The sequence below is a fragment of the Callospermophilus lateralis genome, chromosome 6 (assembly GCF_048772815.1).
Source record: "Callospermophilus lateralis isolate mCalLat2 chromosome 6, mCalLat2.hap1, whole genome shotgun sequence".
Taxonomy (NCBI): domain Eukaryota; kingdom Metazoa; phylum Chordata; class Mammalia; order Rodentia; family Sciuridae; genus Callospermophilus; species Callospermophilus lateralis.
This window is the reverse complement of record NC_135310.1, coordinates 112,162,248-112,175,981: the sequence shown is the minus strand read 5'-3', so window position 1 is coordinate 112,175,981 and position 13,734 is coordinate 112,162,248. Positions and strand designations below refer to the sequence as shown.

The following is a 13,734-nucleotide window of genomic DNA, read 5'->3' as shown; positions in this document are numbered from 1 at the left end:
CAGACCTCACATATATATCTCCTTTAAAAAAAACTAGTGAGCAGAACAGGAGCAGTAAATTATATACAAGTTCAATGTAGTTATATGTTTTCTTTAAGTCTCTTAAGGAATCTTTGTCAGATTATGCAAGAACCACAAATTTTAGTAAATTGTGTAACAGTAGAGATAAAAATATGACTCTTGGATGATTAATATAGACACCTTCAGCTCTGTAATTATTTGGCCAATGATTATCACAAGATATTTTTTTCAAGACTGAAGTGTAGGTATGGAACAAAACTGAACATTATGTATTACATGAATTGCTTGGCCATAGTTGATAGTAATTTTAGCTTGCCCTAATATTTTAACTCTAAAATAGAAAATTTCATTTCATTACTGAGAATTTTTTATTATAAAATGAACCTCAGTCTTTGAATTCAATAAAAAATAATATTTAGAATTGTTTCTTATTGTATTTAATCTTTAATAACTTGATTTAACTTTTCAATCATGAGTTAATTATTTTTGTTATATAAAATAAGAATATATACTTGATTATTTTACTAAAAAGTTAACAAAACATTTTATTTGAGGTGTTACATTTAATTGGAATGGCACTACAAGAAGAAAAACAACATTTAGAGAATGTCATGGAAGAGCATGTAGTAACATTTACCTTCACTCAGAAGATTTCAAGTATGTATACACTTTTTAACTGAACTAACGCAAAATAAGTGATTTCAAATAATCACTTATGACTTCTTTTATTTGATTATGTAAGTTCTATTTAGGTAATGCTGAATTCAAATATTTGAGGCCATATATATTCATCTTTGTGTTAAAGGTATCATATTAGATCTTAATATGAAAATACTTGGGGCCTACACATACTTGAGATTCATAAATTTTAATTTATAAACAGTAAAAAATATTGAGGAGTTCTCAGTTTGAAACTGGTATAGCACATACATTTATCTTTAGGAAATAGATGTGTGTGTGTGGGGGGGGTTAGTTGAATTTTTTTTTTCCCCCCAGCACTGGGGACAAAACCCTAGAGGCGCTCTACCACAGAGCCATACTCCTGGTTCTTCTTTTTTATTTTGAAACTGGGTGTAAGTTGCCCAGAGTGTCTTCAAACTTAAATCCTCCTGCCTCAGCCTCCATAGTAGATGGAATTGCAGGATTTCATTTTAAATTTTTTTAGTTATTTTATAAAAACATAAGATTGTATAATGTTGAAAATAAAATTAGCTGTAGAGGATTGGATTGTAATTTTATGCAAAGTAATTGTTTCTTTTTATTTTTTTCTAAGAAGGCCAGGAAAATATTTTTCATTTTTATTTTAAAACTTTCGGAAATGTGAGACAAGTTGAAAGAAAGTTGTACAATAAACACCCACATACCTACCACCTAGACTCAGTTGTTAATATTCAGGGATATTCATGTTTATATTTGTGTACCTTTGAACCATTTGTTGTAGACATCATATTTAACCTCTTAAAAATAAGCTTTTATTAATTTTTAGAATAAGCATTTGGTCTAATAATTACCTTTACAGTTTGTGTGGGTTTTTTAAAAAATATGACTTGTACATTTTTATTTATTCAGTGTGTTACAGTTATTATTGTTCCTTTTGATACTCAGATCATGCCACTTTTGGTCAATAGGAGTTCACGCAGTTTCTGTGTCCCTTTCACCTAGTCTGTTAGTGTTTTTACATCACCCTGCTTTCTGGTGCCAGAGTTGACAGGCTCAACTTGTGCTTGCCTTGCCCAGACCCGTAATCAGCCATGTGCTAAATGTTTATAAATGAATTTATGGTCTTGTGATAGGATTTATAAATTCCTGAATTGAAAAGGATTGTTTCTATAGCTTTATTCAGTGCCATTTCTTCCTAAATGATAAGGACTGTGAGAATACTATCCTCTACTACTGAGGACAGAGGAGAAAGTGGTCCTCTTTACTGCTAGGTCTCTAGTTTGCCTTTTTGCCTTCATCAAGTAAATGAAAGCAAGAGGAGAAACTGCCTGTCGCCACTGAAGACTGTCTTTGTGGGTGCTAGCCTTTCCCTCCTCCTTTTTTTCTCTTCATATTCTTCCCATGAATTAATGTTGAACCTCCTGTTTTCTTTGTCTCTAATGCTTTTACTTTAGAATAACCACAAAGACAGCTCTCTATTTTATTTACTCATCATTAAATATCAAGTTCACCCTTTCCCCTTCTTTCTTTTTTAAAACAATCATCATTTTCTCTGGGCATTACTCTTATTCTTTTTAAATATTTCTTTTAAATAAGACACACAATATATATTTATTTGTTTAAAAAAAAAACAAAAACGAATCCTCTCATCTAGAGTCAGATTCCTAAAGCACAACCACAGAATTTTAGATCTGGAAGAATATTCAAGATCACATGGTTCAATCCCTTCTCCTCTTAGGAAAGAAGAATGTTTTGCCAGAATGTCAGCACTTAAATCAAGAAAATCAATAATTTGACATTTCTGACTACAAACTAAATTAGCTAATATTGGATTAAAGGTACTCTTGAATATGATCTTGACTTTTATTTTCTTCAAATACAGAAGCAATTAATTTTTAAGGGAAAAATTTTATTTTATTTTGATTATACCTTTTATTAAAGAAAAGGTTCAAGTAAATAGATATATTTATACATATGTGCACCCCTATAACCCTAATTCATTTTCTTAGACTTATAAAATCTCAAACCAGATTTTTTTGGTGAGTTTTCATTTAATATTGCTAGAAGCTATGTTAATAATTTGGTGTAAGAAGTGAATTATGATTGCTTGATGAACTCTAATCTTAGACATATATGTCACATTCTCAAGAAGTATTAATAATCTCTATAAGTATTAATAATCTATTAAGTAAGGCTGTAATTAAATGATAAGCAACAGATAATGATAAGCACCTACATTCATCTTCTTGTAGACAGGACTATGCTCTATAAATTGTCAGCTAGTGTTATTTTGCCTTTTATTTTTTCTGCCTTAGAACCTGGTGAAGCACCAAACAATTCTCCAAGCATCCTAGCTATGCTGGAGACACTACAAAATGCCCCCTACCTGGAAGTCCACAAAGATATGATTAGGTGGATTTTAAAGGTAACATCTTTCAAACTGCTGTGTTTGTGAGAAACATTAAATATTTGTTATTTGTGTACTGTGATAATATTTCATAATTTCAGGGTAACTGATACTATTTTTTTGTCTTAGACTTTTAATGCTATTAAGAAGATAAGAGAGAGTTCATCTACCAGTCCTGTGGCAGAGACAGAAGGAACTATAATGGAAGAGGTAAAAAAAAAAGTACATGCCTGCAGGCATTGGTGGTACACGCCAGTAATCCCAGGAGGCTGAGGCAGGAGAATCATGAGTTCAGAGCCAGCCCCAGCAAAAGCAATGTGCCAAGTAACTCAGCGAGACCCTATCTCTAAATAAAATAGAAAATATGGCTGGGGATGTGGCTCCATGGCTGAGTACCCTTGGATTTGATCCCCAGAACCCCTCCGCCCAAAAAAGAAAAGTAAATGCCTTACATGAGTCCCTGTGTTCAATCTCCAGCACTACAAAAAGAAAAAGAAAGTAAAGTATGATAATACTGACAAATTGTAGGAAGTTTAGTATGAGCAAATTAAATTCATCTGCAATAAGTTGATGATATTCACAAACATTAAATTCCAAGAAATGTGCCACAAATACATTTATTTGGCAATTTTTTTTGGAGGGGTGGTTATATTGTGTTTTTTTTTTTAAATATTAGGCTGTTTGAAGATCTCTTCTTTGGGCTAAGCAAGATTGTAGAATAGTTTTGAATATTTATACTAAATATACATCTCTGCTTTGAGAAAGAAAATGTTCATTTTGCATCTGATGGTTTAATTGAATGAATTATAATTTCAGAGTTCAAGAGACAAAGACAAAGCTGAGAGAAAAAGAAAGGCTGAGATTGCCAGACTGCGTAGAGAAAAAATCATGGCCCAGATGTCTGAGATGCAGCGACACTTTATTGATGAGAACAAAGAGCTCTTTCAGCAGACATTAGAACTGGATTCCTCTACCTCTGCTGTTCTTGATAATAGGTAAAGAAAGTAATCACAGTTTCTTAAATGTCTTGACTAGAGTAGTTTTCAATTAGGGTCAAGTGTTTCTTTTCTTTTTCTTTAGGAGTATATTTTTAGTCCTAAGTAATTTAGTAGAATTGTTAGTTAAGTTTTGTGCCATCCACCTAAAGAAATTAATCTTAGCAATCTTTGACTATAGACACCTAAAGTATTTTCCACATGAGACCCTCAACATTTATGAAAGAATACACTAGTCTGAGCGTATGGCCTTTGTGCTGCATGTTGGATTGTTGTAAGGATTAAAGGAGATTTTTTAAAATTCTGATTTGTTATATATGACATCAGAATGCATTACAATTCATATTACACATACAGAGCACATTTTTTTTATATCGTTGGTTGTATAAATGTATATTCACACCATTCGTGTCTTCATATATGTCTTAGGTAAATTATGTCCATCTCATTCCACTATCTTTTTTACACCACTTACCCATTCCCTTCCCCTCCTTCCCTCTGCCCTATCTAGAGTTCATCTATTCCTCCCATGCTTCCCCTCCCAACCCCACTATGAATCAGCCTCCTTGTATCAGAGAAAACATTCCGCATTTGGTGTCTTGTGATTGGCTAACTTCACTTAGCATTATATTCTTCAACTCCATCCATTTACTTGCAAATGTCATGATTTTATTCTCTTTTATTGCGAAGTTATATTCCACTGTGTATAAATACCACATTTTCTTTATTCATTCATCTACTGACGGGCATCTAGGTTGGTTCCCACAGTTTAGCTATTGTGAATTGTGCTTCAGTTAACATTGATGTGACTGTGTCCCTGTAGTATGCTGTTTTTAAGTCCTTTGGGTAGAGACCAAGGAGTGGGATAGCTGGGTCAAATGGTGGTATTATTCCAAGTTTTCCAAGGAATCTCCAAACTGCTTTCCATATTGGCTGCACCATTTTGTAGTCCCACCAACAGTGTAAGAGTGTGCTCTTATTTCTTCATATATTTGTTGGTTGATTGTATGTCATCTTCTGAGAAGTGTCTGTTCAGTTCATTGGTCCATTTATTGATTGGGTTATTTGGTTTTTTGGTGCGTAGCTTTTTGAGTTCTTTATATACCCTAGAGATTAACATTCTATCTGATGTGTAAGTGGAAAAAATTTGCTCCCAAGCTTTAGACACTCTATTTACCTCAATTATTGTTTCTTTTGCTGAGAAGAAGCTTTTTAGTTTGAATTCATCCCATTTATTAATTCTTGATTTTAATTCTTATGCTATAGGAATCCTATTAAGGAAGTAGAGACCTAATCCAATATGATGGAGCTTGGGGCCTACTTTTTCTTCTATTAGATGTAAGGTCTCTTGTTTAGTTCCTAGGCCTTTGATCCACTTTAAATTGAGTTTTGTACATGGTGAGAGAGAGGGGTTTAATTTTCATTTTATTGCATATGGATTTCCAGTTCTCCCAGCACAAAGAGGCTATCTTTTCTCCAATGTATGTTTTTGGCGCCTTTGTCTAATATAACTGTAATTATGTGGGTTAGTCTCTGTGTCCTCTATTTTAAGGAGATGGTTTTAGTATATTTTATAAAAGATTCCTGACTGTTCAAGTCATTAAATATCTGTATTCCTGGGGCTTGTGCTCTCTAGTCTGTGGTGTTGCTGCCACTCTCACGATTGCTTGGATATGGACTATGCCACAACCTCTTTTGGACCCACTTTAGTGCCAGAGACTGGACCTCCAAAGCACCTTGGAGTTTTCTGGAGAACAGAACCTCTGAATGGAGTTTTCCTGGGAAGCTTTGCCAATTTGCAACATCTGGACAATGTTCCTCATTAACACCTGTCAGTGAGCATAGTCATGACATTATTTCACTGTAGTGGCAAGGACTCAGCTCCAAAATTATATGTAGAAAAAACACCTGGATTCCAGTTTTTTCAGAGCTTCAAGACAACCAGAAGTACCTGTTGTTGGGCCTTTAGGCAAGATTACCCTGCCCATTCAGCTATGATGATGCCCTTAAGGACCCTGCACCCATAACTCTTCCTCCATCAGACATAGGCAGCATCTCCTAGAAGTTGGTGATTCCAGAGCAGAAGTATCAGCACGTTGCCAAGGAGGAGAAAGGAGAGGTCAGTGTATCCTTCCTGCCATGACCCTATCAACAGTCACTGATAGTATGGACAAGGTCCCAGAGTTACCCATGTTATCATGAATTCTCTGATTACAAAACAGACCCAGGCAGGACTGAGAGACGCTAGCTATACACCCTACAAGGGCCTTACTACCAAGGAGGCCAAGTACCTCTGAGTATTGCAAGCATTTCACAGACTAAAGCTGCAGAGTGGAAAAATAACAAAAGCAGCCTGCATCAGCCTGGTCCATTCCAAGCAACACCCCTCACTCTTTCTCTAAGCAGAGGCCCAGAGGCTGGTCTTCTGATTTCTCTGTATCCTTACCTCGTCTAAATCCTAGCACCATAGATCCAGGAAAAGACAGAAACTCGTCAGATAAATGGTGACTTTTTGGACCATGACCTCTTCAGAAGTCTGATTCTGGAGGTTTTGCCATCCATGACTGAAAAGGAGCCCAAAAGCCCTCTCCCAGGTAGTTGATTTGTGCCCAGGTCACCTGAATGGCTGAAGATCCAGCAACCATCAAGCCACCCAAGGTGGATGTCCCAGCAATAGAAAGGAAGAAACAACTGCCGTGGACCCATAATCTCAAACTGCATGACTTGAATATGCTCACACCCACTGGATTTTAGAGTACTTTCTATCCCAGGAACTCAGGATAGAGGGTTTCTTGTTCTTTATCCTCCTTTTGCCTTGGCTATAACATAAGAATGGTATATTTAAAAAAAAAAAAAAAAAAAGCTGGGCATAGTGGCACATGCCTGGAATCCCAGTGGCTCCAGAGGCTTGAGACAGGAGGATTGCAAGTTCAAAGCCAGCCTCAGCAACAGCAAGGCACTGAGCAACTCATTGAGACCTTGTCTCCAAATAAAATAGGCTGGGATGTGGCTCAGTGGTTGAGTGCCCCTGAGTTTAATCCCTGGTTACCCGCCCCCCCCACCCACAAAAAAAAAAAAAAAAATCACTCTGAAAATGAGGCTAAAAGTAGACACAAAATTAATTCTGAGAAACATCAGTGCAAAGCTTGTCCTTGAGTGGAAGAAACTGTTTTGTAGTGTTTTAAAGTCAGATTTTAAAAATTTCAGCAGTGATATTTGGGGAACTTTTTTGTATCAGTACCCCAGACCATAACTTTGATTATTGCTTACTAGATAATAATGTTTATGCTATTCCATAACCTAGGCTTCTTTTTACCACCATCAACATGAGCATTGACAAATCATGGTATAGAGGTATCTGCTGACAAGTTTGGGTGAATTTGGCCTTCTCGACGTGTCTGATGCTGTGCTCCAGCTTAGGGAGACCTAAGACCTGTTTAAGATTTAGGTACAGTTAACAGCCAGACTTGGCAAGGGCCCCTCTTTTCTAAGCTAAAACTGGACTCTCCTTGCCTTTGGTCACCTAATGGATTACTTTGTCCTGTAGCTAGTTCTTCATGCTTCTTGGTACCTCATGCCACTGCTGTTGGAGGGCTGCTTCTCTTTTCCATGTCACAGAACAAACACTAGTTTTACATATCCTTTCTTGCACTTTAAAGTGATATTAGTTTAACTCCAATTTGGTTGGAAACTTCCTAAAGGGAGAAAATTAAGGCTATTGATTTGATATTAACAAATGGAGGTTAAGATTTTGTTTGTTTTTTTGTGATCCTGGGGATTGAACCCAGGGCCTTGCACATGACAGGCAAGTACTCTACCATTGAACTATACTTGCTGCCTTGGGAGTTCATGTAAAATTAGGTCAGTTATTTCAATTTTTTTGTTCAGGTCAGAGCTTAAAATTTTTTTGGAGAAGAGATGGAAAAATTGAAAATAACAAAAAACATTTTTCACCAAAATGAGCTTCATATCTTCTTGCAACACATATCTTAGAAACCGTGTTTTTATTTATTTTTAAATTTTTTTTTTTAGGTGTAGATGGCCTTTATTTTTATGTGATGCTGAGGATCAGACCGGGTCTCACCCACGTTAGGCAAGCGCTCTACTGCTGAGCCACAATCCCAGCTGATTTTTGTTTACATAAGGAACTGCCCCTCTCATAGAGAAGCACTAAAGTCCAAAATTGTCAGAACAACTAATTTATTTGTCTTCTATTATGATCTTTTATTTGCACGATAAAAATTCTTAGTATTTTCTCAAAATAAAAAAAAAGGTACATACCTGGAGTCTACTGTTTTATGATTCTATAGAAACCCCTTACACTAATTCATTATGTTCATAACCTTTTTGTTACAGCCCTGTGGTTTCAGATGTGAAACTTATAGCACTGGGCCCAGCACAAACTCAGGTCCCTGAACAAAGACAGTTTGTTACCTGTATATTGTGTCAAGAAGAACAAGAAGTTAAAGTGGAAAGCAGGGCAATGGTCTTAGCAGCATTTGTTCAAAGATCAACCGTATTGTCAAAAAACAGAAGAAAATTTATTCAGGATCCAGGTAAGTCATAGCCAGGTCCTTATCCTCTTAATAATGACTACCAATTAATGTGGTTGTTAGTGTTTAGAGATTTTATTGATCTAACATTAACTTCAGAGGTATGGTGCTATCTTTAGCAGGTGAGTTGTCACGAATTAACTTACTTGATAGATGTGGAACCACTCTACCAGTTAAATATCAAGCCAGAAGCACACAACTGATAAATACGAGAAATTCAAATAAAAGCTTTTCTTGTGATGTGATAAGAACATACTGTGGTATTTAATCGTCTTTCCTGTCATTCAGCATACTTGTAAAGTCCATACTTTGTTGATACATTGAAATAATAGTAATTATTTTGTCTCATAGATAGAGCCAGAGTGGATTATTGAGAACAGTGCTGTGAGTTACCTATGAGAGTAGCAAGCCTAGAGCCAGATTTGGACTTAGAATAGTGATAACTACCACAGATAGGTTCCCCAGAAAGGAGCATTTTGAAACAGAGACTACTGTGCAGGACTTTTATTAGGGAGAGCCTTGGGATCAACATCTTTAGAAAGAAAAGAAGCAGATTTGAGCAAAGTGAGTCATTGAGCTATAATGTAGTCCCCAGAGGGCCTCAGCTAGCCTAATGGGAGCTCTGGAGCCTGATAACCTATGAGAATTACCCTGAATTGGGGTGAGAAAACTGTATCTTTTACCCTAAATCTGATAAATGACTGGTTGCAAATCACCATGAAAAGAGGCCCAGCCAGTTTTCTCTCAAAGATGGATAATAAATATTCTTCCAAGACTTGAGGGAGTATCATTCATTCCCACAGGGAGATCTGATCAGCACACCTTTATGTTTGTCATCTTTAGCTTGTTTACTACGTGTATATTCCTACGTGTGATAACCAATCAACTTTGAGAGTAAGAAACTGTCTTAGGAATTTCCAAAGCATTTCTTTAACCAGGAATTTCCAAATTAGGAATTTCCAAAACACTTTCACAGTAAAGAAGGTTCAAGAGCTCACATTGAAGAATAGAAGGTTAAAGGGCCCACTGGTAGGGTTGCAATCTCTCTACAAGCAAAATCTTCATAATGTGACTCTGAAGCATCCCAGTTATTTAAAAAAAAAAAGTTTCATCTTTAAAAAATGGTTCTTTGAACTGTGTGCTTTATAAATTTATTCTGAGTCAAAGATAGAGTTCCTAATTTTGTTTAACATATTGCGAAAGAAAAGACTGGCTATAAGTGGATTTTCCAAATATTTTCACAGTTTATATCATAAAAGATTTTCTTTATGCTTTTATATTTTCATTGTCCTGATATATAAAGCATATTGAAACTCTAGTAATTCTTTCTAGAATATTATGGAATTTTAGGGTTATATTAATATATATAGAAAACTCAAAAAACTCAAGAAGATATTTATCTTGTCTTCTCCTTTTGAATATAAAACTTAATACCCAGAACAAAAAATTCTGAATTAATTTTCCTTCTCATCTGATGTAGTATAAGCTTAGATAATTCTTTTATCATTTTGGCTCTAGTACAGTGACTGTGATTATTATATGCATGAGTGTCTTTATAGGCAGAGTCTTCTAGGGAGCACCCTTTATTGTCAGAACATCTTTTTTATTAGAGTTCATTGTGACACACAGTCCCATGAAGACTAACCTTTTTACCTTGAGCTCAGGGCATGACGACATGATGGAGGGAATTGGGTGCCCAAAGATTGAACATGTAGTCTTGGGAATTGGTTTCAGGAGCCCCAGTGGACACCAAAATTTTCACGCACTCAATTCCCTTATACAAACAAAATAGCATAGTATTTGCATGTAACCAATGTACATCCTTCTGTATACTTTAAATCATCTCCGGATTACTTAATTACCTTATACAATGTTAATGGTGTGTAAATAGTTGTTACACTGTAAGTTTAGGGAATAATGATAAGGAATAGTTTGTTTATCAATACAGGTACAATTTTATTTCCCCTAATATTTTTGTTCTCCCTTTGATTGAATCTGTGAATGTGGAATTCAAGAATATGGAGGACTAACTACTTAAATACAGAGTTCCATTTTCAGTTTGCAGATGGGAATGTTTAATTAATTTTCTCAAAGTGATGAAAATTAGTTCAGCTTCCTAAATAATCCAGGGTCTTGAATAAATTATTGCTACCCTAAGAAAAATTATTGATAGCCTAAATGAAAGGAAAAAATTAGCATTTCATTTTAAGTTTACACGTCCTTATCAAGGATTTCACAAATTTAAAGTTGCACATTTATTATAGGAAAACTAAATGCTTGGATTTTGTTGTTGTTTTGTTTTTGTTTGTTTTATAATGCAGAAAAATATGATCCATTATTCATGCACCCTGATCTGTCTTGCGGAACACACACGGGTAGCTGTGGGCACATTATGCATGCCCATTGTTGGCAAAGGTAATTTATATTCTTAATACTAGCTTATTTGAAGGTGCAAAATTGAATTTTTAAATAAAGGAAATTCCACTGTAGATGAAAATGAAAAAGAACTAAAGGTGTTGAAAGAAAAACTCCATATTGTTGCCTAATAACAAAAGTGATTTGTTTTGTCATAGGTATAAAGGAGTTATTAGAAATTTCAAAGTATGTCAAATATATTTTTTAGTGTAGTTTTATATCTGTCTCTTCGTTATCCCTCCAAAGAAGGGCGTAGATCTGTGTTAGGTAATAAACTAGAGGGGGAAAAAAGGCTTTTTACAATGGGATAAGTTCTAGAAAAATAATTTTGTCTTTCCTCAGATCCAAGGTGAATAGCTCTTGATTCTAATGATGTTAGTCCTTACTTTGTTACTCCCCAAGGTCTGTAAGGACTCCTATGTTAGGATGAGATAACACTGAATTTGTTCTACCTTAATACTTTCTATGCTTCTGAAAATCAACAAGTCAGTATTATTATCCTAGCACTGTGCTTACTGAGTTATCATGAACTGCCCCAAACAAGTCAGCCCTGTGGAAGTGACCAGGCAGCCATCGTATCAGAAGTTTCTGTTGTTGCTTCTAAAGTACTTGTTTGCAAGTCATTTTTTTCCCTGTTTTAAAACTGTTAATTGATTTGTTTGTTAAAACAACTTAAAAATTATAGTACCAGTGTTAAAATAATTCAGTTTATTTTTTAAGGATTTGTAGAAACAAATCCTTAAAATGTTGATGCTTATGACTTTTGTTGAAATAAATTACCATTATTTTTGATGCCTCCTGTTCTCTAATTGTAAAGGTATTTTGATTCCGTTCAAGCTAAAGAGCAGCGAAGGCAACAGAGGTTACGCTTACATACAAGTTATGATGTAGAAAATGGAGAGTTCCTTTGCCCGCTTTGTGAATGCTTGAGTAATACTGTTATTCCTCTGTTGCTCCCTCCAAGAAATATTTTTAACAGGTAAGTTTTGGCTCATGATGCCTTAGAATAAAGCAATAGTTTGTTTTGAAGATAATGAAGTAATAATAAGAAACTCTCTGTAGGTAATTGCATAATGTTTTCCAGGTACTTTCCTGGGAAATAAAATAACTTCATCTAGTTATTACTTCTAACAACCTATGGGTTATGATTTTGGTTTTCAGGGAGGAACAGGCCAAAATTCAGGTTTCTTATTCACCCATAAATACTATAGAAGATATAAAATCTCTGTGTATTCATGAAAAATGAGTCTTTTTTATTTTTATTTTTTGTAGTTGTAGATAGACAGAATGCCCTTACTTTATTTTTCACATGGTGCTAAGGATTGAACCCAGTGCTTCACACATGCTAGGCAAAGTGCCCATAAGACTTTTTTTTTTTTTTTTTTTTTAATCTAGGCACTCTACTTTAAATATCTCCCTCACGTGTTATAAAAAATGCTCAGTAAAACTGGTAACATGAAAATCTGTTGTATGTCAGCTTTTCTCACTGTGTCCAAAATACCTAACAAGACAACTTAGAGAAGGAAACATTTATTTTGGCTCATGACTTCAGAGGTTCAGTTTATAGTCTGCAGGTTCTGTCTCTCTGGGCCCAAGGTGAGGTAGGGCATCATGGATTATGGATGAATTAGAGGAAAGATTTCTGTTCCTGGTGGTTAGGAAGCTGAAAGAGGAAGGGGCGCCTCAGGGAAGGTGAACTTTTCAAGGTCATGGCCCCAGTAACCCACCTCCTCCAGCCATGCCCCACCTGCCTATCCTTACCACCCACTTGTCTGTTCAAACTGGGAAGGACTGATTAGGTTACAGCCCTCATAATCTTGTCATTTCACCTCTCAACATTGCTACATTAACCCAGGAGATTTGGGAGAACACTGCATATTCAAACTGTAACAATGTGTTTTGTTTTTATTTGTTTTTGTTGTTTTGAGGGGTACTAGGGGTTAAACCCAGGGTCACTTAACCACTGAACTACATCCCCGACCCTTTTTATTTTTTATTTTGAGACAGGATACCACTAAGTTTCTGAGGCTGGCCTTGAACTTGCAATCCTTCTTTCTCAGCCTCGTGAATTGCTGGAATTACAGGTGTGCACCACCACACCCAGCCTTAACAAGGTGTTTAAAATGGAAAGTTCCTGAGGCACCCAAGGGTGCTTCCTTGTAGGAAGATCACAGGTTCAAAAACAGTCTAGGCAACTTAACTAGACATTTTTAGGGTACTTTAATAGCAGTATTGGACATACTCATTTCACGTTAATTTGATACTGTGTACTATTGAAATCTGAACTTCATTTCTCAATTTAGAATTCTCCTATCTGCTTTATATGCACAAATACAGGTTGTAAATATATAATCTGAAATAGAACTACATGACACTTCAAAAATTTCAGATTTTGGAGGATTTAGATTTTGAATTTTCAGATTAGGGGTGCTATACATAAATATTCCAAAATCAGAAAATATCCAAAATCTGAAATACTTCTTTCTAGTCACAGCATTTTGGATAAGTGATATTCAACCTGTACTAATTTAAGTTTTATGAATATAAATCATTTATTTCTGTATAATTATTTGCATTCAATTCAAAGCAGAGTCAGGTTTTTCTTTGAATTTTATGAGTTCACGCTTTGTTGTTTTAATCTGTGCTACCACAGTAGGTTTCAATGTAAGCTGATGTGTTTTAA

At 35.4% G+C, this 13,734-nt stretch overlaps 1 protein-coding gene and 1 pseudogene across 6 annotated transcripts in view; both read left to right on the top strand.

The window, feature by feature from the left end:
* Nucleotides 1–13,734, top strand: part of Ubr2 (ubiquitin protein ligase E3 component n-recognin 2) — a 133,280-nt gene that overhangs the window by 85,192 nt on the left and 34,354 nt on the right. For all 6 annotated transcript variants that reach the window (XM_076858732.1, XM_076858731.1, XM_076858729.1 and 3 more), the window contains 7 exons: nucleotides 576–678; nucleotides 2,997–3,106; nucleotides 3,218–3,298; nucleotides 3,905–4,083; nucleotides 8,440–8,639; nucleotides 10,958–11,051; nucleotides 11,869–12,030. In XM_076858732.1, coding sequence (XP_076714847.1) covers nucleotides 576–678; nucleotides 2,997–3,106; nucleotides 3,218–3,298; nucleotides 3,905–4,083; nucleotides 8,440–8,639; nucleotides 10,958–11,051; nucleotides 11,869–12,030 — 929 coding nt within the window. The remainder of the gene's footprint in view (nucleotides 1–575; nucleotides 679–2,996; nucleotides 3,107–3,217; nucleotides 3,299–3,904; nucleotides 4,084–8,439; nucleotides 8,640–10,957; nucleotides 11,052–11,868; nucleotides 12,031–13,734) is intronic.
* On the top strand, nucleotides 6,223–6,837 carry LOC143402592 (putative monooxygenase p33MONOX pseudogene; annotated as a pseudogene).